The sequence below is a fragment of the Mus caroli genome, unplaced genomic scaffold (genome assembly GCF_978045245.1).
Source record: "Mus caroli unplaced genomic scaffold, Mus_caroli_1 scaffold_18, whole genome shotgun sequence".
Lineage (NCBI taxonomy): Eukaryota > Metazoa > Chordata > Mammalia > Rodentia > Muridae > Mus > Mus caroli.
The window spans coordinates 36,596,630-36,621,714 of NW_028227273.1; the positions used below are offsets into that span (position 1 = coordinate 36,596,630).

The 25,085-nt window shown below is 39.6% G+C and overlaps 1 protein-coding gene across 2 annotated transcripts in view; it reads right to left on the reverse strand.

Moving 5' to 3' along the window:
- The window catches only part of LOC110312287 (contactin-associated protein like 5-3), a 604,300-nt gene that overhangs the window by 131,189 nt on the left and 448,026 nt on the right, over nucleotides 1-25,085 (reverse strand). For both annotated transcript variants that reach the window (XM_085832770.1, XM_085832768.1), the window contains exon 14: nucleotides 1,160-1,316. In XM_085832770.1, the coding sequence (XP_085688896.1) occupies nucleotides 1,160-1,316 (157 nt within the window). The remainder of the gene's footprint in view (nucleotides 1-1,159; nucleotides 1,317-25,085) is intronic.

Here is a 25,085-nt window from a genome sequence, read left to right on the forward strand (position 1 = left end):
CTGTAGGCAGTATTTGGGTATGGAGCATTGTGGCACAGGAGCCGCTCTGGGCGCTGTGGCACAGGATCAGCTCTGGGTACAGATGGAAACCAGAAAGCTAGGAGATTCTTATGTACAACTTATGATGCTCTGTAACATTTCCCTTGAAGTTATTTCTGATTGGTCATTAAAATGGATAAAGCCTTTAGCTAAGTAGAAGAAGAGAGGTAAGTGGAGTTTCAGTTTCTGGGACCATGAGGAAAGCAAAGGAAGGAGGAGAGAGAAAGACACCATGGGGTAAGGAATGCTGAAAACTGGCCATAAGGTCTGTCCAGATTGAGTAAGGGCAGCCTAGATGGATTAAGGCATGTTATATCTCTGGGTTATCGATAGGGAAGTAGACAAAATAACATAGAGAATTGCTATCTGCCCAGTTCTAATGCTATTAATTCTTATGTTAAATATAAGTGTTTTGTGTCTTCTATTTGGGAAATAAATGATCAGAGGTGAGGTAGAAACTGCAAAGTAATTTTTAGCATAACAGATGACGTTTTTAAAAAAGTGCAGGTGGGATCTGAGGAATATCAATGAATGTTGTTTGCTTCCTTCCACAGACATTCATAATCATATGCATTGACAAAAACAAAGGAACATCTGCACACATGCATACACAGACAAACACACACACACACACACACACATGGGAGGGGAAAATGAAAACCCAACTAAATGGCAAAACTCATATTTCATTGCATCCCTTGCTTAGAATGGAAAGTTCAGAATACAAAGTGTTCCATGAACTTCACTATTATTCCACAACATACAAGAGCTGACAATTTATTGTTTTATTTTTCATTTTTGTATATGAGTATATTCCTCATATGTATACATGGACCATGTGCATGCAATTTATGCCATAAGAAGCATTAGCTGTTTTGTAATTGCGACAGTTGTCAGCCAACAGCCAACATATTAATGCTGACAAGCAAATATAGGTTCTTTGGAAGAGCATCCATTGCTCTAAATTGCTGAGACATCTCTCAGGTTCCCAGGCCTTTTTTTTTTTTTCACAGTTCTAATCCCTATTGAATTTGGTATGTGCTTATTTCTCTCTTAGTAACAGTTCTGTATATGGGTTAACATTTTTCTACCACTATAGAAAAATGGAAGTTCTCCTTACCATTCATCTGTGTCAGCATCACAATTGCAAAAATGTCGAATGTCCAGGCAGCTCTCTTCCAGCCCACATCCACACTGCTGGACTCCAGGAAGAGAACCTCCCCAATAAGGATGCTTTACATTGGACCTCCCAATCCACCAGGTGAATGGGACTCCATCTGAAAGAGAAAATGTATTATAAGTCATGAATGCAAACGGAAAGGCTACAGTGGAGATCACAATGATGTGTGTGTGTGTGTGTGTGTGTGTGTGTGTGTGTGTGTGTGTGCATATAAAGTCTCTCTTCCCCTCATTGTCCTCTTTTCTATCCTTTCTGGATTCCATTTTTCCTTTATCTATTTCAAGGCTCTCTATATTTTAATATATACACTTATACACACATACAGGTGTACATGTAAAAAGATATTTTTATTAAAAGAACATAGTTACAGATTGGTGAAAAACAGCATTAAGAGTCAAGAACAGAAACTCAAATTAATAGAACATTAGACAATATCACAACAGATTTAGTTGAATCACCTTAAAACAAGCTTAAAGCCCTATTTTATTTTTATATGTAGCAATACAAAATTTACAAAGTTTAAATGATGCATTAAAGAATGATTGGCTATATTTTGGGCAGAATAAAGGGATATTTTTAGTTTATTATATCTCTCCCTTCAATTTTTTAAAAGTAAATTTAAGTGAGTCAATGCCATATGTGTTTTTTAATTCCTAGTCATGATTTAGTGCTATTGTACCAACAGTCAGTGGAATTAAAAAAAAAAAAAACTGAAAGTTCATGACCACTGCCTCAAAGAAATAATAGAGTTTAAATATATTTTTGAAGACAAAAATTTTCTGCACAGAGAGATGAATTTACATATCCATCATAAAAAGGGAGAAAATTAAAATAAAGTAAAAACTAGGAAAAAAAGTTTTACATTCTCGTTCAACATCTCTGTGTTATTTCTTTTTTTTCTTTTTTTTTTTTTTGGATTGTCATCTGTGTATTTAATTATTTAGTAGTACACTGCAATTGATAGTGTACTAATTATTTTTTTTAATTTTTAATATTTTTTATTACATATTTTCTTCAATTACATTTCCAATGCTATCCCAAAAGTCCCCCATAGCGCCCCCCACTTCCCTACCCACCCATTCCCATTCTTTTGGCCCTGGCATTCCCCTATATTGGGGCATATAAAGTTTGCAAGTCCAATGGGCCTCTCTTTCCAGTGATGGCCGAATAGGCCATCTTTCGATACATATGCAGCTAGAGACAAGAGCTCCGGGGTACTGGTTAGTTCATAATGTTGTTCCAACTATAGGGTTGCAGATCCCTTTAGCTCCTTGGGTACTTTCTCTAGCTTCTCGATTGGGAGCCCTGTGATACATCCAATAGCTGACTGTGAGCATCCACTCCTGTGTTTGCTAGGCCCCTGCATAGTCTCACAAGAGACAGCTATCTTTGGGTCCTTTCAGCAAAATCTTGCTAGTGTATGCAATGGTGTCAGCGTTTAGAAGCTGATTATGGGATGGATCCCTGGATACGGCAGTCTCTAGATGGTCTATCCTTTCATCACAGCTCCAAGCTTTGTCTCTGTAACTCCTTCCATGGGTGTTTTGTTCCCAATTCTAAGAAGGGGCACAGTGTCCACATTTTGGTCTTCATTCTTCTTGAGTTTCATGCGTTTAGCAAATTGTATCTTATATCTTGGATATCCTAAGTTTTGGGCTAATATCCACTTATCAGTGAATACATATTGTGTGAGTTCCTTTGTGATTGTGTTACCTCACTCAAGATGATGCCCTCCAGGTCCATCCATTTGGCTAGGAATTTCATAAATTCATTCTTTTTAATAGCTGAGTAGTACTCCATTGTGTAGATGTACCATAATTTCTGTATCCATTCCTCTGTTGAGGGACATCTGGGTTCTTTCCAGCTTCTGGGTATTATAAATAGGGCTGCTGTGAACATAGTGGAACATGTGTCCTTCTTACCGGTTGGGACATCTTCTGGATATAAGCCCAGGAGAGGTATTGCTGGATCCTCCGGTAGTACTATGTCCAATTTTCTGAGAAACTGCCAGACTGATTTCCAGAGTGGTTGTACAAGCTTGCAATCCCACCAACAATGGAGGAGTGTTCCTCTTTCTCCACATCCTTGCCAGCATCTGCTGTCACCTGAATTTTTGATCTTAGCCATTCTGACTGGTGTGAGGTGGAATCTCAGGGTTGTTTTGATTTGCATTTCCCTGATGATTAAGGATGTTGAACATTTTTTCAGGTGCTTCTCTGCCATTTGGTATTCTTCAGGTGAGAATTCTTTGTTCAGTTCTGAGCCCCATTTTTTAATGGGGTTATTTGACTTTCTGGAGTCCACCTTCTTGAGTTCCTTATATATATTGGATATTAGACCCTTATCTGATTTAGGTTAGGTAAAGATCCTTTCCCAATCTGTTGGTGGTTTTTTTGTCTTATTGATGGTGTCTTTTGCCTTGCAGAAGCTTTGCAGTTTCTTGAGGTCCCACTTGTCAATTCTTGATCTTACAGCACAAGCCATTGCTGTTCTATTCAAGAATTTTTCCCCTGTGCCCATATCTTCAAGGCTTTTCCCCACTTTCTCCTCTATAAGTTTCAGTGTCTCTGGTTTTATGTGAAGTTCCTTGATCCACTTAGACTTGACCTTAGTACAAGGAGATAGGAATGGATCGATTCGCATTCTTCTACATGAAAACAACCAGTTGTGCCAGCACCATTTGTTGAAAATGCTGTCTTTCTTCCACTGGATGGTTTTAGCTCCCTTGACGAAGATCAAGTGACCATAGGTGTGTGGGTTCATATCTGGGTCTTCAATTCTATTCCATTGGTCTATTTGTCTGTCACTATACCTGTACCACGCCGTTTTTATCACAATTGCTCTGTAGTAAAGCTTTAGGTCCGGCATGGTGATTCCACCAGAGTATCTTTTATCCTTGAGAAGAGTTTTGCTATCCTAGGTTTTTTGTTATTCCAGATGAATTTGTAGATTGCACTTTCTAATTCGTTGAAGAATTGAGTTGGAATTTTGATGGGGATTGCATTGAATCTGTAGATTGCTTTTGGCAAGATAGCCATTTTTAAAATGTTGATCCTGCCAATCCATGAGCATGGGAGATCTTTCCATCTTCTGAGATATTCTAGAATTTCTTTCTTCGGAGACTTGAAGTTTTTATTATACAGATCTTTCACTTCTTTAGTTAGAGTCACGCCAAGATATTTTATATTATTTGTGACTATTGAGAAGGGTGTTGTTTCCCTAATTTCTTTCTCAGCCTGTTTATTCTTTGTGTAGAGAAAGGCCATTGATTTGTTTGAGTTAATTTTATATCCAGCTACTTCACCGAAGCTGTTTATCAGGCTTAGGAGTTCTCTGGTGGAATTCTTAGGGTCACTTATATATACTATCATATCATCTGCAAAAAGTGATATTTTGACTTCATCTTTTCCAATTTGTATCCCTTTGATCTCCTTTTGTTGTCGAATTGCTCTGGCTAGGACTTCAAGTACTATGTTGAATAGGTATGGAGAAAGTGGACAGCCTTGTCTAGTCCCTGATTTTAGAGGGATTGCTTCAAGCTTCTCACCATTTACTTTGATGTTGGCTACTGGTTTGCTGTAGATTGCTTTTATCATGTTTAGGTATGGGCCTTGAATTCCTGATCTTTCCAAGACTTTTATCATGAATGGGTGTTGGATCTTGTCAAATGCTTTTTCCGCATCTAACGAGATGACCATGTGGTTTTGTCTTTGAGTTTTTTTATATACTGGATTACGTTGATGGATTTCCGTATTTTGAACCATCCCTGCATCCCTGGGATGAAACCTACTTGGTCAGGATGGATGATTGTTTTAATGTGTTCTTGGATTCCGTTAGCAAGAACTTTATTGAGGATTTTTGCATCAATATTCATAAGGGATATTGGCCTGAAGTTTTCTATCTTTGTTGGGTTTTTTTGTGGTTTAGGTATCAGAGTAATTGTGGCTTCATAGAATGAGTTGGGTAGAGTACCTTCTCTTTCTATTTTGTGGAATAGTTTGTGAAGAACTGGGATTAGATCTTCTTTGAAGGTCTGATAGAACTCTGCACTAAACCCATCTGGTCCTGGGCTTTTTTTGGTTGGGAGACTATTAATGACTGCTTCTATTTCTTTGGGGGATATAGGGCTGTTTAGATCATTAACCTGATCTTGGTTCAACTTTGGTACCTGGTATCTGTCTAGGAACTTCTCCATTTCATCCAGGTTCTCCAGTTTTGTTGAGTATAGCCTTTGGTAGAAGGATCTGATGGTGTTTTTTTGATGTCTTCAGGATCTGTTATTATGTCTCCTTTTTCATTTCTGATTTTGTTAATTAGAATGCTTTCCCTGTGCCCTCTAGTGAGTCTGGCTAAGGGTTTATCTATCTTGTTGATTTTCTCAAAGAACCAGCTCCTTGATTGGTTGATTCTTTGAATAGTTCTTCTTGTTTCCACTTGATTGATTTCGCCCCTGAGTTTGATTATTTCCTGCCGTCTACTCCTCTTGGGTGAATTTGCTTCCTTTTGTTCTAGTGCTTTTAGGTGTGTTGTCAAGCTGCTAATGTGTGCTCTTTCTAGTTTCTTTTTGGAGGCACTTAGAGCTATGAGTTTTCCTCTTAGAAATGCTTTCATTGCGTCCCATAAGTTTGGGTATGTTGTGGCTTCATTTTCATTGAACTCTAAAAAGTCCTTAATTTCTTTCTTTATTCCTTCCTTGACCAAGGTATCATTGAGAAGAGTGTTGTTCAGTTTCCACGTGAAGGTTGGCTTTCTATTATTTATTTTGTTATTGAAGATCAGCCTTAGTCCATGGTGATCTGATAGGATGCATGGGACAATTTCAATATTTTTGTATCTGTTGAGGCCTGTTTTGTGACCAATTACGTGGTCAGTTTTGGAGAAGGTACCATGAGGTGCTGAGAAGAATGTATATCCTTTTGTTTTAGGGTAAAATGTTCTGTAGATATCTGCCAGATCCATTTGATCCATAACTTCTGTTAGTTTCACTGTGTCCCTGTTTAGTTTCTGTTTCCATGATCTGTCCATTGGTGAAAGTGGTGTGTTGAAGTCTCCCACTATTATTGTATGAGGTGCAATGTGTGCTTTGAGATTTACTAAAGTTTCTTTAATGAATGTGGCTGCCTTTGTATTTGGAGCATAGATATTCAGGATTGATAGTTCCTCTTGGAGGATTTTACCTTTGATGAGTATGAAGTGCCCCTCCCTGTCTTTTTTGATGACTTTCGGTTGGAAGTCAATCTTACCAGATATTAGAATGTCTACTCCAGCTTGTTTCTTTATACCATTTGCTTGGAAAATTGTTTTCCAGCCTTTCATTCTGAGGTAGTGTCTATCTTTTTCTCTGAGATGAGTTTCCTGTAAGTAGCAAAATGTTGGGTCTTGTTTGTGTAGCCAGTTTGTTAGTCTATGTCTTTTTATAGGGGAGTTGAGTCCATTGGTATTAAAAGATATTAAGGAAAAGTAATTGTTGTTTCCTGTTATTTTTGTTGTTAAAGTTGGCTTTCTGTTCTTGTGGCTGTCTTCTTTTAGGTTTGTTGAGGGATTACCTTCTTGTTGTTTCTAGGGCGTGGTTCCCGTCCTTGTATTGTTTTTTTCCTGTTATTATCCTTTGAAGGGCTGGATTCGTGGAGAGATAATGTGTGAATTTGGTTTTGTCGTGGAATACTTTGGTTTCTCCATCTATGTTAATTGAGAGTTTGGCTGGGTATAGTAGCCTGGGCTGGAATTTGTGTTCTTTTAGTGTCTGTATAACATCTGTCCAGGATCTTCTGGCTTTCATAGTCTCTGGTGAAAAATCTGGTGTAATTCTGATAGGCTTGCCTTTATATGTTACTTGGCCTTTTTCTCTTACTGCTTTTAGTATTCTGTCTTTATTTAGTGCATTTGTTGTTCTGATTATTATGTGTCGGGAGGTATTTCTTTTCTGGTCCAGCCTATTTGGAATTCTGTAGGCTTCTTGTATGTTCATGGGCATCTCTTTCTTTAGATTTGGGAAATTTTCTTCTATAATTTTGTTGAAGATGTTTACTGGTCCTTTGAGTTGAAAATCTTCATTCTCATCCACTCCTATTATCTGTAGGTTTGGTCTTCTCATTGTGTCCTGTATTTCCTGGATGTTTTGAGTTAGGATCTTTTTGCATTTTCCATTTTCCTTGATTGTTGTGCCGATGTTCTCTATGCAATCTTCTGCACCTGAGATTCTCTCTTCCATCTCTTGTATTCTGTTGCTGATGCTAGCATCTATGGTCCCAGATTTCTTTCCTAGGGTTTCTATCTCCAGTGTTGCCTCATTTTGGGTTTTCTTTATTGTGTCTACTTCCCTTTTTAGGTCTAGTATGGTTTTGTTCATTTCCATCATCTGATTGGATGTGTTTTCCTGTTTCTCTTTAAGGACTTCTACCAGTTTGGTTGTGTTTTCCTGTTTTTCTTTTAAGACTTGTAACTCTTTAGCCATGTTCTCCTGTAGTTCTTTAAAGTCCTTCTTGATGTCCTTTATCATCATCATGAGATATGCTTTTAAATCCAGGTCTAGCTTTTCAGGTGTGTTGGGGTGCCCTGGACTGGGCGAAGTGGGAGTGCTGGGTCCTGATGATGGTGAGTGGTCTTGGTTTCTGTTAGTAAGATTCTTACATTTACCTCTCGCCATCTGGTAATCTCTGGAGTGTTATAGTTGTCACTGTTCAGAGGTTGTTCTTCTGGTGATTCTGAGTATCGTCTGTCAGCAGACCTGGGAGACAGGCTCTCTCCTCTGAGTTTCAGTGGTTAGAGCACTCCCTGCTGACAAGCTTTCCTCTTAAAGGGAAGGTGTACAGATATCTGGCGTTTGGACCTCCTCCTGGCCGAAGAAGAAGGCCGAAAACAGGACCTTTCCCAGATGCTGTGTTGCTTTGGCAGGTCACAGAAGCTGTCAGCTTCTGTGGTGCACACTCTCAGCTGTGCAGACTACGTTCCTAAGTTCAGTGGAGTCCTGGATCCAAGATGTGCTCCCTGCTCCTGAGGCAGAGGGCTCCTGTGCAGGGCAGAATACAGTCTTCCAGCTGGGAGGGTGCCGGATGTCTGCAGCCCCAAAAGGGTGCTGCCTCAGCGACTCTGTGGCTCCCGCCTGTCCCAGAAGCTGTCTGCCTCTGTGGTCCTCACTCTCACCTCTGCAGACTAAGTTTGGCGGAGCCCCAGATCCAAGATGGCGCTCCCTGCAGGGTGGATCACTGTCCTCCAGCTGGGAGGGTGCTGGATGTCTGAAGCCCCAAAAGGGTGCTGCCTCAGTGACTCTGTGGCTCCCGCCTGTCCCAGAAGCTGTCTGCCTGTGTGGTCCTCACTTTCACCTCTGCAGACTAAGTTCGGCGGAGTCCCGGAGCCAAGATGGCACTCCCTGCAGGGCAGATCACTGTCCTCCGGCTGGGAGGGTGCTGGATGTCTCGTGTTATTTCTCTTGCAACTGTTATTCTTTAGGATCTTAATGACTTAATATTATTCTCTCTTGATTTCCTTTCTAATTTTTAAATCAGCTTTTAGACAACCCCCCCCAACACACACACATAACCTGTATGTGTGTGTGTATCTGTGTGTGTACAGTTGGACCAATATTAGCCAAACCTTTGTTCCTTTTTGTAGATACTAAAGTTTGTAGAAATTAAGGTTAAAGAGAATGTAAGCACATGTAAAAGGGATTCTGACATACTCCCCATTGTTTTTGTTTTGTTTTTTGTTTGCCATATCAATACCAGAACCTAAGTGACCTTATACTCTTAAGAGTAGTCATGAACTCTCAAGTTCACAGACTTAAGAGGAAACAAGCCTGTGAAGATCCTACCCTTGTGATCCAGGGAAAATGTTCTAAAATTATGATTCATTGAGACATAGGGAAAAAAGAATAACAAGCTTAGGTTCCTGATTTCATTGTTATCTTTTGTTTTTTTTTTTTTAATGATTTTTGAGTACTGCAGTAGCTAACAGCTTCTATTCAGAAAATAATAGTATATTTCGAACAAGTGCCAACACAGATATGGAACCCCTGGACAGCATCAGCTGAGGGCACCAGACTGGCTTCCCTTGGTAATAGCTGCCTTGTTATTGCTTGGCACATTCTAGATACTTAAAATACAAATATTCCTGGTTCTTTTATTCATTTGCAAGATTTAAGATTATACTATCAAGGCTAGGTATGTAGTTCAATTGGCATAGAGTGCTTGCATAGCATGCAGGAAACTCTGGGTTGGATTCCCAGCACTATACACAGAAATCAGGTATAGTGATCCACTCCTGTAATCCAGTCCTGCAGGGATGTGGGTATAGGGCAAGAGGGGGAGGGAGAGAGCCTGCATCTGGCCATAGTTCGCAGGAGGACTGCAGGGCGGATGCTTTCCATATGGCCCCAGGTGGTCATCTGGCTGTGTGAATCCACTGACCCCACGTGGCGGGGACTGGACAAGGGTCAGCCCCTGGTACCAAGTTCTCAGTCTCTGGCATCCCACTCTGGTTACAGCAGAGAAGCTGAGAACAGAATATGGGTCCTGGGTAGCACTAGGCTCTGGAGATGAGGGAAGAGGGCAGGGGGAGAGGGGTCGCTGGGTGGTTCCAGGTGAGAGTCCTTAGTCTGGGCCTTGATGAACAGAGACAGTCTATGGTTTAGACTTTAGAGCTTTATTGTAGAAAGACAGGGTGAAAGAGAGACGGTAGAAAGAGAGAGAGACCAGCCCTGGCCACTTAGAGGGGTGGGGAAGGGAAAGAGAGAAAGAAAGTATAAAAAAGGTGAATGTTTAGAGAGAGGTTAAAGCTTAGAGAGAGAGAAAGGAAAGTAAAAGCTTAAGAGAGTGAGGAGGGTCCAAGTAGCCCCTCCTATAGTGGGCTGTGTTATCTTGCTGTTGTTAGGTAACTGTGAGGAGGAGACTAGCCAGAGGGCCAGAAGCTTGGAACATTGTGTATGTGACTGTTAGCTACATGCTTCTCTTGTGGGGGCTGTGGGGGTGGTAACTTCAACAGGAGCCAGGGGTCCAGTAGAACATGAGGGAATGTCTTCCGTCCCATGTAGGTGAAAATTACCACCACTGGGTCCTATAGGGTTCAAGACTTCAGCTCAACTGGAGACCAGGCTGTCTGTGCATAGCCCATTGCCCCACACAATCCCAGTACTAAGGATGTTGAGACAAGAGGATCAGAAATTCAGCATTGTACTTAGCTATATAACAAGTCACAAGGTAATCTGGGCTACAAGAGATACTGAGTCAAACAAAGCAAACAATAATTATGAAGCAGTTGCGATTTTCCGTTTCGATATGCTAATATGTGGGACTTTCACTCAGGCAAGTTGTTGTTGGACAGGGGAATCCTTATTTTTTCATACACTCACTCTATTCATATACAAAACACTCACTTCTTCTGAATTATCCACACAATTAAATCTCTCAGAACGATTGGAGGCAAACAGTCAGAGAGAAGACATTCATAAGTCCAACATTGTAAAACATGAAAAATGAGGGGAGCTCATTTTGAAAATGAGCAGAGTTATTTTGAGGTGTTAATTCCTGAGAAGAGCTGGAAAAGTCCACCTTCATCACACCACCACAACTGCCCTAAATTCTACATTTCTTCTAGAACTACCTTTCTGCTTAGAGTCCCCCATCTGGATGTCTGCTAGCTAGTTGTCTACTCTTAAAGCTATTCCTAAATGGCACAAATATCTCTCTCATTTCAAGTAACCCAGTCATCTTTAAAATATTGAGATGAATTCCAATTAAACAGGTGGCTAGACAAACCATATTTAATGGCCTGAAATCTACATGGTGGGGAGTCCAGACACAATGGTACTCCCATGTAATCCTAGTGTAGGGAGGTAGAGACAGATGGATGTCTAGGCTTCATTGCTAAAGAGGCTAGACTATTCAGAACTCCAAACTTGTGAGAAAGAAAACATTGTGAGTGGCACCCTGGAAAAATACCCCAAAGTTGTTCTCTGACATCCACATATGCACAGAAAGAAAATAGAGCCTCTGAGTTTGAGGTGTGTGTGTGTGTGTGTGTGTGTGTAGAAGTAGGAGGAAGACAAGAAAAGTGTGGAAAGAATGAGGACAAAGAAAGGGAAGAGAAGGAAGAAAAAGAAAAAGAAAATGAGAGGAACATTAATCTATAGCTACTTCTTCATGAACTGTAAAATATGTTAAATATTGTTTCTGAAATATAAACATTGCAGAACAATAAATTTACTCTTACTAATTGTTAAGACATTCTATGCTGCTTAAGGTTTGTGTGATGACTATGAATGTGTTATTTACAGAGGAATGTCCTAAAGAGTGAAGAAAACAAAATATATGTTCTTACATGCATGTGTTTGGAAGTAGAAGCCAGAGATTTGGGTCCAGTGTCTTCCTAAACCACGATCAACCTTATTTTTTGAGATAGGATCTCTCCTTGAGCCAGTTATATCACAATTCAGTTAGACTAGTTGAACAGGAAGCTCCAGGGACTCTTCTCCCTATGCCCAATACTGGAACTACAGACACTCATGGCTGTCCTCATCATTTACACAACCACTTCTAGTTTTCCCTTTTCTTCTTTTTAATTGATGTGGGTCCGAGGATTTAACTCAGGTCCTTATAACTGCAAACTAAACACTTAATCCTAGTTTATTGAGTCATGGGTCAATTATGCTTTTCTTGATACAAATTAATAATAATAATAATAATAATAATAATAAATAATCCAGGTAAGGTCATGGAGCAGCAAATTTGCATAATTAGGGTTTAATCAATGGAATTAGAATTGGAGATTTCTCTTGAATTTTGAATTTTCACAGTTTAATAATAGCAAATGCACAGCCTTTCAGTGATGTCTACAGGGAAGCCAGAATAGTTTAGCTGCATTTGCATGCAGGAGCCATTCAGATAAACTTGCAAGTAATACTAGCAAGGAGCTAGAGAGCCTGTGAAAGCAGAGATGCTGCTGTGCTGAGCTGTTGCTGCCAATGTTGTTGCTGTTTTAATTCACTTGATTCTATTTTAATCTCACATTCTCTTCAGGGAATTAATATTCTTTCCCTCTTTTATTTTTAGTAAAATATAATCACATATTTACTCAGTTCCCTTCTTTTTGTCCATCTTCTTCCAGGTACCTTTGCCCCAATTCCTCCATTTTATATTACTACTACTACTACTATTACTACTACTACTAAATATGTATGCATAAATATGTAAGTACTACCTGCTATGTATATTTATTGTTTCTTGCTTACATATCATTTCTGGGCTGACCATTTGCTATTGGAAAGTCAATTAAGGAGCTTATCCATCAGAAAGGCTAATTCTCCCTTTCTCGGCAGTCATTAGTTGCTTTAGTTCTTTTTCCCTATCAGATTATCCCCTTTCACATCAGCATACATATTGGTATTATCATTATCCATGCCTTGTTTGAGCATGCATAGTTTTGAGTGATTATGTGTGTAGCTTCCCTGTCATGTTTAGGAGACACAGTTTCACAAACTACTTCCTGATCATCTGGCCTTCACAATCTTTCCAGTCCCCCTACCATGATGTTCTCTGAGCTTTAGCTGCAAGGATTGATGCTTTGAATAAACTCTATTTGGTTTTCAATCTAGTACTATTTTCTGTTATGCAACCCTTATATCTATGCATATCATGCCTCTCAAATATGATGTCTAGCATTTTCTTCAAAGCATGTGGCCATTATCCATGATGGTTTTGATTCATCTTTGAGTGTTTTCTTAAGCTAGGGTCTTAAACATCACAAGCTGTATTCAAACTCGTTATGTAATCAAAGATGGCCTGGAACTTTTGATCCTTCCATTTCCATTTCTCTAGTAGCAGAATAAAGGTGTCCACTACTGTGCCCAGTTCATGTTATGCTGTCAATAGAACCTATACCATCATGAATTCTAGTCAAATACTTTGCCAAGTGAGCTCCAACTAACCCCAGCTCTTCAACTCTGAGTCTAAAACCTCCCATTTATGTGTTCATTCAGAAGTTAAGCTGTAATGTTGGAAAAACTGTCTTCATGACTAACCACTTGAAACCTCACAAAACCCTACAATCTTTCTGAGAAATTCAACCATAAGATCAAGCAATATTAAATATATGTTTTAGATACTTTCTTGTTTCTCTGATTAAAAAAAATATTAAGTTCCTGACAAAGGCAGCTTAATGGACAATAGGTTATTTTGGATTACAGTTGTGACATCTATCATAATAGAGAGACATGGTAACAGGAGCAGGATACTTGATGGTCACATTGCTTTACACTCAATACACACCACGGATGTAGGGAATGAAAGGATAAATGAAGCTGTAATCACTTAAGACCTACCTCCAGTGATTTATTCCTGATATAGGATGTCACCTCATAAATGTGCCATAACATCCCAAAACTGCAGCACAGCCATGAGGACACTTCATATCTAAACTATGGACCACAAATCCATACAAGTTGTGAATAACTTCTCTCTCTATCTCTGTCTTGTTTTCTCTCTCTTTCTCTCTCTCTCTTCCTCTTTCTCTCTCTTCCTCTCTCTCTCTCTCTCTCTCTCTCTCTCTCTCTCTCTCTCTCTCTCTCTCTCTCTCTCTCTCCCTCTCTCTGAATGTGTCTGCATATGTATGTGCCCAATATATATAATTAACTATAAAGAGTTATTCATAAAATAGTATAAATATTGTATACAATCATTATGTTAACAGTTTCTCATTTCTATATTGTATGAAGGTCATAGTGTGATGTATCAATGCTTTGATGGCTCACCTAATATCCAGACAAAGAAGAGTATGCCATAATGCATGTATAACATAAATATGAGTGAAATAGGCATCAAATACAGGTCAGAGCTAGATATTGACTTTGACTAAGAATGCTAAAGAAAGTCTCATGGAAACAGTGGCACTTGCTTGGAGGTTACATATTATGGGTTTCCACAAACACTGCCCTGTTGTGAGAAGCATTTGTGCAGGTAAGTGCTTCAAGGAAAACAGATCTGACCTACTGCACTGTCTTTAGGGGTAAAACAACTCCACATGAATTAAACATCATATAATACTGACTGTAGCTGGAGGTCATAGGTGGAGAAAGTAAGGGAGAAATCTGAGTCTGCTGGAGATATGAGCCATGTAATTATTTCACTGTGTGAACAAAATGCAAAGCAGCTAAAGGCTGGTATAAGAGAAAAGATAGCCAGTAGATATAGAGATATGGCACAGTCAGTAATGTGCTTTGTTGAACAAATATGAGGATCTACTAGTAAAAGCCAGGGCAGGTAATATGTCTGTAATCCCAGCATTGAAAAGTCAGAGCCAGATCCAAGTGCACAACTGCTAGCTCGACTAAGTCAGGGAATGCTGGGTTAAATGTCAGATTCTGTTTAAAAAAATAGATGGGGAGGGGAGTGGCTGAGAAAGGCAGTCAACATCAACCTCTGCCCTCACATGCAGGTGTACATTCATGAACACGTATATGCATCCACACAAGGGCACACACACAAAGACATTTTACAAAGCCTTTCTTTCTAAATAGCCTACAGTTTCTGAAAAAAAAAAGAAAGGGAAAAAAGAAAGAAGGAAAGAAAGAAAGAACCATACTGTGATGGTTTGTATGTTCTTAGGCCAGGAAGTGGCACCATTTGGAGGTGTGGCCTTGTTGGAATAGGTGTGACCTGGTTGGAGGAGGTTGTCACTGTGGGTGTGGGCTTAAGACCCTCACCCTAGTTGCCTGGAAGTCAATCCTCACTAGCAGCCTTTGGATGAAGATGGAGAAATCTTAGCTCCTCCTGCACCATGCCTGCCTGGATGCCGCCATGCTCCCACCTTGATGGTAATGGGCTGAACCTCTGAACCTGTAAGCCAGCCCCAATTAAATGTTGGTTTTTATAAGACTTGCCTTGGTCATGGTGTCTGTTCACAGCAGTAAAACCCTAACTAATACACCTGCCATTTAGTTAGAGAGAATACAAGCTCATCTATATCAGAAGATAATGACAAGTATTCATCAGCATCCATCCTTGTCTTGTCAGCCATGAAGAATAGATTGGTGAATATAGTGTGATTAGGAGCTATCCAGCCACGACAGAAATTAATATCTCCATAATGTTGTTCACTGGTCTCTTTCTTGCTTATTCAGGTGAAGTGAAGCCAAGAGCAAGTGGGGGGAATAGAGAAGATTAATGACACTGCCACTCTGAACAAATGATAAACGTCTCTTTGATGAGGTCTCTTAAAGCTGGATCAGCCAAGGCTCTGTAGGGCAGACAACAGGCTTAGAAAAGAGGCCAGTGAGGACTAAACTAACATTCTATTTGCATTAAAATTTTATGAAAAAAAGATAGTAAAAGTTTGAGGTGTTTTTTTTCTTCTGAAGAATGATGATGAAGAGCTGAGATAATGAAATGACTTATTCAAACTCACATAGTAAGTACAGCCAGAGCTGGGTTCTAGTTCTGGCTATCAAGTCTTCTAACCTATGATTCTGTCTTGATCCCTAGCCACTTTCTTATACACTAATAAACTTTACAATAAGTCAAAAACATTGAAAACTACAATATTCACTGATAGAAGTTGCTCATTGGAGGCATTTTGACAAACTTATAGTAACTGATAATACGTAGGAGAAATTTAGCATGGGAACAAAAATCTTGTACCACATGGGCTATTTTCATTTCTTTAATTTTATCTGATTTACTTATTAAGCATGTGGATGCATGTGTGTATGTATGGTGTATGTGTATTAAGGGTGGAATATAAAAGGTGTGAACTTGGAAATATGCATATATGTGGAGGGCAGAAGATAAATTTAGGTATCCATATTTGCTGTAGTTCTTGTTTGAGACAGGATTTCATATTATTTGCCACCTTGTACATGTCCCATGGATACATGCTCCCAAATTTTTGGGGAACTCTCCCATTGCTGTCTCCCATCTTGCTACAAGAACAGTTGGCTCCCACATATATGGTACTACACGTGGCTTGATATCGGTTCTAAGAATCCCTAGTCAGGCATTTACTTGTGTGGCAAACTATTTACTTACTGAGCCATCTTTCATCTCTATAGCTTATCCCCAAATTTCTTTTTTTTTAATTAGGTATTTTCCTCATTTACATTTCCAATGCTATTCCAAAAGTCCCCCATACCCTCCCACCCACTATCCTACCCACCCATCCCCCCTTTTTTGCCCTGGTTTCCCCTGTACTGGGGCAAATGAAGTTTGCAAGTCCAATGGGGCTCTCTTTCCAGTGATGGCCGACTAGGCCATCTTTTGATACATATGCAGCTAGAGTCAAGAGCTCCGGGGTATTGGTTAGTTCATAATGTAGTTCCACCCATAGGGTTGCAGATCCCTTCAGCTCCTCCATTGGGGGCCCTGTGATCCATCCACTAGCTGGCTGTGAGCATCCACTTCTGTGTTTGCTAGACCCCAGCATAGTCTCACAAGAGACAGCTTATATCTGGGTCCTTTCAGCAAAATCTTGCTAGTGTATGCAATGGCGTCAGCTTTTGGAGGCTGATTATGGAATGGACTCCTAGATATGGCAATCTCTAGGGGTCCATCCTTTTGTCTCAGCTCCAAACTTTGTCTCTGTAACTTCTTCCATGGGTGCTTTGATCCCAATTCTAAGAAGGGGCAAAGTGTCCACACTTTGGTCTTCATTCTTCTTGAATTTCATGTGTTTTGCAAATTGTAAGTTATATCTTGGGTATTCTAAGTTTCTGGGCTAATATTCACTTATCAGTGAGTACATACCACTTGAGTTCTTTTGTGATTGGATTACTTCACTCAGGATAATGCCCTCCAGGTCCATCCATTTGCCTAGGAATTTCATAAATTCATTCTTTTTAATAGCTGAAAAGTACTCCATTGTATAAATGTACCACATTTTAGTATCCATTCCTCTGTTGAGGGACATCTGGGTTCTTTCCAGCTTCTGTCTATTATAAATAGGATGCTATGAACATAGTGGAGCATATTTCTTTCTTACTAGTTGGAACATCCTCTGGATATATGCCCAGGAGAGGTATTGCTGGATCTCCCAGTAGTACCATGTCCAATTTTCTGAGGAATTGCCAGACTGATTTCCAGAGTGGTTGTACAAGCTTGCAATCCCACCAACAATGGAGGAGTGTTCCTCTTTCTCCACATCCTCGCCAGCATCTGCTGTCACCTGAATTTTTGATCTTAGCCATTCTGACTGGTGTGAGATGGAATCTCAGGGTTGTTTTGATTTGCATTTCCCTAATGATTAAGGATGCTGAACATTTTTTCAGGTGTTTCTCAGCCATTCGGTATTCCTCAGGTGAGAATTCTTTGTTTAGCTCTGAGCCCGATTTTTTAATGGGGTTATTTGATTTTCTGGAGTCCACACTCTTGAGTTCTTTATTTATATTGGATATTAGTCCTCTATCTTATTTAGGATAGGTAAAGATCTTTCCCAATCTGTTGGTGGCCTTTTTGTCTTATTGAAGGTGTCTCTTGCCTTGCAGAAGCTTTGCAATTTCATGAGGTCCCATTTGTCAGTTCTCGATCTTACAGCACAAGCCATTGCTGTTCTATTCAGGAATTTTCCCCTGTGCCCATATCTTCGAGGCTTTTCCCCACTTTCTCCTCTATAAGTTTCAGTGTCTCTGGTTTTATGTGGAGCTCCTTGATCCACTTAGATTTGACCTTAGTACAAGGAGATAGGAATGGATCAATTTGAATTCTTCTACATGATAACCACGAGTTGTGCCAGCACCATTTGTTGAAAATTCTGTCTTTTTTTACTGGATGGTTTTAACTCCCTTGTCGAAGATCAAGTGACCATAGGTGTGTGGGTTCATTTCTGGGTCTTCAATTCTATTCCATTGGTCTACTTTTCTGTTGCAATACCAGTACCATGCAGTTTTTATCACAATTGCTCTATAGTAAAGCTTTAGGTCAGGCATGGTGATTCCACCAGAGGTACTTTTATCCTTGAGCAGAGTTTTTGCTATCCTAGGTTTTTTGTTATTCCAGATGAATTTGCAGATTGCTCTTTCTAATTCGTTGAAGAATTGAGTTGGAATTTTGATGGGGATTGCATTGAATCTGTAGATTGCTTTTGGCAAGATAGCCATTTTTAAAATGTTGATCCTGCCAATCCATGAGCATTGGAGATCTTTCCATCTTCTGAGATCGTCTTTAATTTCTTTCTTCTGAGACTTGAAGTTCTTATCATACAGATCTTTCACTTCCTTAGTTAGAGTCATGCCAAGGTATTTTATATTATTTGTGACTATTGATAAGGATGTTGTTTCCCTAATTTTTCTCAGCCTGTTTATTCTTTGTGTAGAGAAAGGCCATTGACTTATTTGAGTTAATTTTATATCCAGCTACTTCACCGAAGCTGTTTATCCAGTTTAGGAGTTCTCTGGTGGAATTTTTAGGGTCACTTATATATACTATCATATCATCTGCAAAAAGTGATATTTTGACTTCTTCTTTTCCAATTTTTATCCCCAAATTTCTTATATGACCAATTTGAAGTGCTAATTGACAACTACAAAATAGTGACATGATCCCAAATCTCTATCAATGTGTGATATGAGCTGGGAAGAATCTTCAATGATCCCAGCCACAGAGACATGTATGAGGGTAATGATTATGGCATACATTAATCTATGCTGAGTCATACAGTAAAATATAATAAATGCCAAGGAGCCAGACAACCAAAATAACTGATGTCTGTGTACCATCAGAGAGACTGTGACTTCCTTTAAACCTAGGGTCAAAGCCCAGGTGTGAATCTATGCTAAATTCGTACCCTTTTTTAGTACTTCTCCAAGCTGTTTCCTGCAATGTTGGACCTTACTTCATTCAAAATTCAAACCAACACTTTAAGGCAAATATTTTAATCCCCATTTTGCAGATGAGAAACAAAAAATAAAAACACAGGTAAATTCACCAGCTTAAAGAAAATTAGGAGCAAAGAAATAATCTAGTTCAGATCACTCTGGCCACCTTTGTAATGTTTCTCAGTTATTAAGATGAATGCAAAAGCAAAATCTTACATGCCACCATTGATCCAGTCTTGTCTCAGGATCTGAAACGTTTTAAAGCTTTTGATTATATATGATGCTCATAAAGTGACCAAGCAAGTGAGTGAGTATGTATATTTGTATGTATGTATGTATGTATGCATGTGTACATGTGTGGGAGTATGGATCACTGGGTATGTGTACAAATGTGTGGAAGTGAGAGGACAACTTGTGAGAATCTGTTCTGTTCTACTGTGTGGATCCTAGGGGTCTCATCCAGGTCAACAGACTTAGTGGGAAGCTCTCTGACCATTGATCCATCTTACCCAGACTCAAAGAACATTTAAGGAGACACAGGTACCAGTTTCTTAGAATACTATAAAATAGTTTAGAAAACTGTACTGTGTATTATAATTTATCATTAAGTTAATTTAAAGATTAAATTATATAGGATGATGCAGTTCAACTGTGGTGTAGCTAGCATGTATCAGAATAGGACTGTTCTGAAAATTTGATGGGATATATTAAAGCTTGTAATTCTATATTCCAGTGCAACAGATATTATTACAGCATTACATTTCAGTTAAAGCTTACTTTAATCAACTGAGTAATAAACAATTTTCTCTCATGTGTTCCTGGAACCAACTGTACATGTAGTTGTATAATATAAGAACATTTTATCTTCCTTGAAAGAGAACAAAAACTATTTGTGCTTATCTGTATTTTTGACTTGAGTTGGATTTCAATAAGAATATGGTCCACAAGTCTGAACAAATCTATGATAAAGGCATTTAATTGGCAATCAAATAGCTCTAGTTTTACACTAATACCAAAAGTGGATAAGGATGAAAAACTTATAGATTAAATTTAGATGGAATAATCATTAATAAATTCATAACACAATATTAACTAACTCACAAAGATTATTATACAACAACTGAAAAAATCATGTAGAATGATCAAATGAGATTTGCTACTGGAATATAAGGATGGGTCAACATGCAAGTTCATATGTAACATGACACAGAAACAGAGAAAGGTATAGAATTATATCATCTTATTAATGGATCTTATTAATGGATGCCAAAATACCCTGTAACAAAATTCAACATTTTTTGTTGTAAATTCAAATATATGTATGAAAGGGATGCAACACACAAATGAAGGTAAGATACAATGAAGCTGCATCTAATATATTCAATGCCAACAGTTGGAAGCTTTTCATCTATGATAGAGGATAAGGCAAAGATGTCAATACTAGAAATCTGTACTAACACAGTGTTAGAAATCCTAATCAAAGGAGTTAGCAAAAATAATGATAAAAAATCATGGCCCTTGGCTGGGGAGGCAGACCTGAAGTGATCCTAAGCCTGGGGCTATGCAGGCTGGGGAAGTCAGGCTACACCAAAATGACCCCTGCCTAGTGTCACATGGCAACAGTAGCACATAGCACTCCTGTGATGGCCCAGGACACACAGAAGACATAGGCATCACTAAGATTAAAATGGTAAGTGGTAGAGAAAAGGAAGAGAAAGTGAAGCAGAAGGATGTCTGCCTAATGAAGAGGTGAAACTGGAGATTTGAGAGTAGAGAGGGACAGCCTAATCCAGTGATGCCATCTGAAGACATTGTGAGGTCCTAGCCCATGCTGCCACAGAAACTCATGTCTGTCTCTGTGGTACAGAAGTACCAGTGGTCTTACCACCAAGTGACAGATAGACATCCCTGGTGTGGGCTCACATATCAGTCTCTTTAGACCTCTTCCCACACTCAGAAACAACCTGGCCCAAAGAGGCCCAACATAACCAGGCTCACAGGAGGGACAGGCTACAATCAGAGACTGTATAATTGTATAACTACCTTCCTCTACTATCCACTCTGTATTTCCCTCACCTTCAGCAAGGCCAGATAGATAGGCATGGCCCCCAGTTGAAGGTTGGGACCATACACTTATCTCAAAATTTTTAATCCAGAATTGTTCCTATATAAAGAAAACACAGGGACAAAATATGGAGCAGAAACTGAAGGAAAGGTCATACAGAAACCGACCCACCTTGGAATTCATCCCATCTGCAGACACCAAACCCAGACACTATTGCTGATACCAAGAAAAACTTGCTGACAGTAGCCTGTTATAGCTGTCCTCTGAGAGGCTCTGCCAGCACCTAAGAGATGCAGATACTCACAACCAACCATTGGGCTGAGTCCAGGGACCCCAGTGGAAGACTTAGACGAAGGACTGAAGGACCTGAAGGGCATAGGACAAACAACAATATCAACTAACTGGCCACCCCACAGCTCCTAAAGACTAAACCACCAACCAAATAGTATAAATGGAAGAATCTATGGCTCCAGCTGTATATGTAGCAGAAGATAGTCTTATCTGGCAACAATGGGGGTGAGGGGCTTGGTCCTGTGGAGGCTAGATGACTCAACAGCAAGGTGGAGAAGGTGGGTGAATGGGGAGCACCCTCTTAGAGGCAAAGGGGAGGGGGGATGGGAATGGGGATTTGTGGAGGGGAGACTGAGAAGGGGGACTGTGGGGCAAAGGGCTATGCGCAGACAGCCTGGTTTCCAGTTGAGGCTAGATCTTTAACCCCGGGAGAACCCGATGGGTAGTAATTCTCACCTACATGGGATGGCAGGCATTTGGCCACCATGTCTCCTGGACCTCTGGCTCCTGTTGAAGTTACCTCCCCCATATCCCGCACAGGAGAGTCATGGCTATCAGCCATGTAGGAACAGCACCAAGCCTTCCCACATGCAAATAAGGTTTTCCCCAAACTCACAGTCCAAGCCAATGAGAGGTGCCTGCTGTCAAACCCTGAATCACCCCCAGAACTGTATATAAATCCATGCAGGGAATTAAAGTTATGTGAGAACTATTCCTTCCTCTGAGTCTTTTGTTCCAAGAGTTGTATGTAACACTTGGGAAGAGATCTTCTCTCCTGAAAAGCCACCTGAGGTCCCGCCGCACTCCTCACTAGATTGTCAGCTTTGGCAGCCCAGCCAGACCCTACTCAGTTCAAAGACTTCAGTTCAGAGACTTCATCTCCCTGCCTGCACTCACTTCCCTTCGCTGGAACCTTCTCACCTGGCCTGGACAGATATCTCCATGGAAAACCTCTGGTACCCAGGCCAACAGGGGGCTGCATTTGAAATGTAAATAAATAAAATAAAATAACAAACAAACAAATAAACAAACAAAAAGAATATAAGAAGCACAAAAGACCAACTAGACAGGACCAGAAAATTAACTCTCTATACCATATTATAATTTTAATTCTATATATACAGAATAAAGAGAGGTTCTTTAAAACTGTGAGAGAAAAATAACTAGTCACAAATAAAAGAACATTTATCAGAGTAACACATGGCTTTCTCAGTGTTAATGTTAAAATTCATGATATGACAAAATTTTAAGAGCATGGACAGTAGCTACTATATTGAGCAAGACTATTCTACATGGCTGAAGAAAAAAGAAAAAAAATCCGTGAGTCACTTGGGTTAAAAGTATTTATATCTGCTAAAAGAGCACTACAGAGAGCATTAGAAGCAATATTGGCACTCAGGAGACTAATAAGAGCCGGGCAGTGGTGGCACATGCCTTTAATCCCAGCACTTGGGGGCAGAGGCAGGCAGATTTCTGAGTTCGAGGCCAGACTGGTCTACAAAGTGAGTTCCAGGACAGCCAGGGCTATACAGAGAAACCCTGTCTTGAGACAAACAAAACAAAAACAAAAAAGAGAGAGACTAATAAGTTTGCCAGTTTATATTGGTATGCTATTGATTTTGATTATGTATTATGATTTTGATGTATTACTTTTCAGCCTTTGTTTGCTTTGTACATTTCCAATATATTTGTAGCAGAATTTTCCCCTAATTGATTAAATAATAAAGATGACAAGAAGCCAAGGCCAATCGCTGGTTGAGAAGGAGGCAGACCTTCCATCCAAGAGAGAGGGAGAGGAAAGGCAGGAGGAGGGGACTTCCTTTTGGACTGTGGGAGCAAGGCAATCAAGATGTAGGCTGGGACTGTTAGTTTGGGTTGCAGAATCTATCAGGATCCACCACCAGAATATGTCTAAGATAGAATAGTTGGTGAATGTAAGATGCCAGATTCCATGCCCAGTGATTGTGTTATCTCTTCATTCTAAACTAAGATTGTTGTTTCCCATCTCTCGGGGATTCAACTGAGCTCCAGAGAAAGGTAACCACGGCAGAGTGTGGGTTTTAGAAAGTGCATCCCAGCTAGCCATGAATATTTGGGAGTGCTGAGCAGGTTTGTCAGCAGCCAGCCTTGGGGAGGAGAGAGGTGGAGGTCTTAGCAAGGGAAAACATGCGATCTTGAACTCAGTACCAGGCTGGGAACAAACTGAGAATGCCAGCCGGTGCCTAGCCCGCATTACCGTGGGTTGATTTTTTAATATTACACACTACATACACTGTATGGGATACTTGATGTATATGGGAGCCCACATATGGCCAGATGAATTTGTGAGGTCAGAGGACAACAACGGGTGTCACATTTTGCTTTTCACCTGAGACATCTGTTGTTTCCATTGTTTCCACAGTGAAGTGTAAAGTCGCAAATCTTATCAAACAGTGCATGAAAGAAAGTGGGTCCTGGAACATTGTTCATATCCTGTTTGACAGGACGGGCGACTTTACACTTCATTGTAGAGCTGAAGTAGATAAATGATCTACATAGCATGGATCAACAGCATGAGACTGGATATATATTAAGAAAATATTTTTTTTAAAGTAAATCGGTTCCTAAGCTGAAAACTCAAAACCCTGAAATGATCCAATACTAAAAATAAAAAATGTAATACTCTCCTTAATTCACAACTTAAATATATGTAGCAACACAAACTTTTATGTAGTATCCAAAAATTATGGAAATATTGTAGGCTGTGTGTAAGGTACAAACATAAAATAATTGTGATGGATTTAGGTCATTCTCTAAAAGTTTTTATTATGTAGATGCAAATATTTTATAATGTGACAAGACACCTAAAACCCAAATATTTTCTAGCCCCAAGCATTCCAGACAATGTGTGATTACCTTGCTCACTAAAGGAAGAAAAAGGAAAATGTCTGAATTAACATCCTCAGTGTAATCTCAGAAAGAACAGCATTACTGCTTTCCATAGAAATTAAGCATTGCATTGTCCTTGTCATGGCAACAGGCCTTCAGATCCTCAAGTGGCATGTGTGTAATTTTTAAAATATTAAACTTGCAACAAATGTATTTTCTATTGAAAATGGCCATAAAGTTGACAGCTTAATTTCTAAATATTGTGGTTGGTATTTTTCAGGTCTCAAAGGTTTTTTTTTTTTTTCATGGGAAATAAATATCTCTGGCTGTTATTTTTTTCTCTCCCTGTCTGAACACTCCTAATATAATTAGCACAGTAGTAGGGCCATGTAGTAATTTCAAATGAAATTTGAAAAGTGATTTTCTGAGTGTTTTAAATATTTCATCTTGACAGGAAAGTTATTGTGCACATGTTATCGGGTGTGAGCGATTTCCGGTTAGATCAATTGAATTGGAGAAACTCGTGATGGCAGAGTGGAGGGGAAGAAAGCCAATAGATGCTGTTGGTATCTGCTCCAGGAGCAAGCATGTTCAGGGGTTCAGGAAGCATTACAAGGAGGAAACCACCAGATTTCTAAGCACTTTATTAACAACAATTAATAGCTAAAATACTTCAGATAGAAACAGTGAGAACTACCAGTGGATTAAATGAAGACAAATCACCTAGGCAATGGGCAAGAGCTGAAAGAACTAGCCTTGTAAGCCCAGAGATTCATTTTCAGTCCCTAGAATACACAGGTTTTTTTTTTTTTTTTTTTTTTTTTTTTAAAGGACTAGTGAATTGGAAC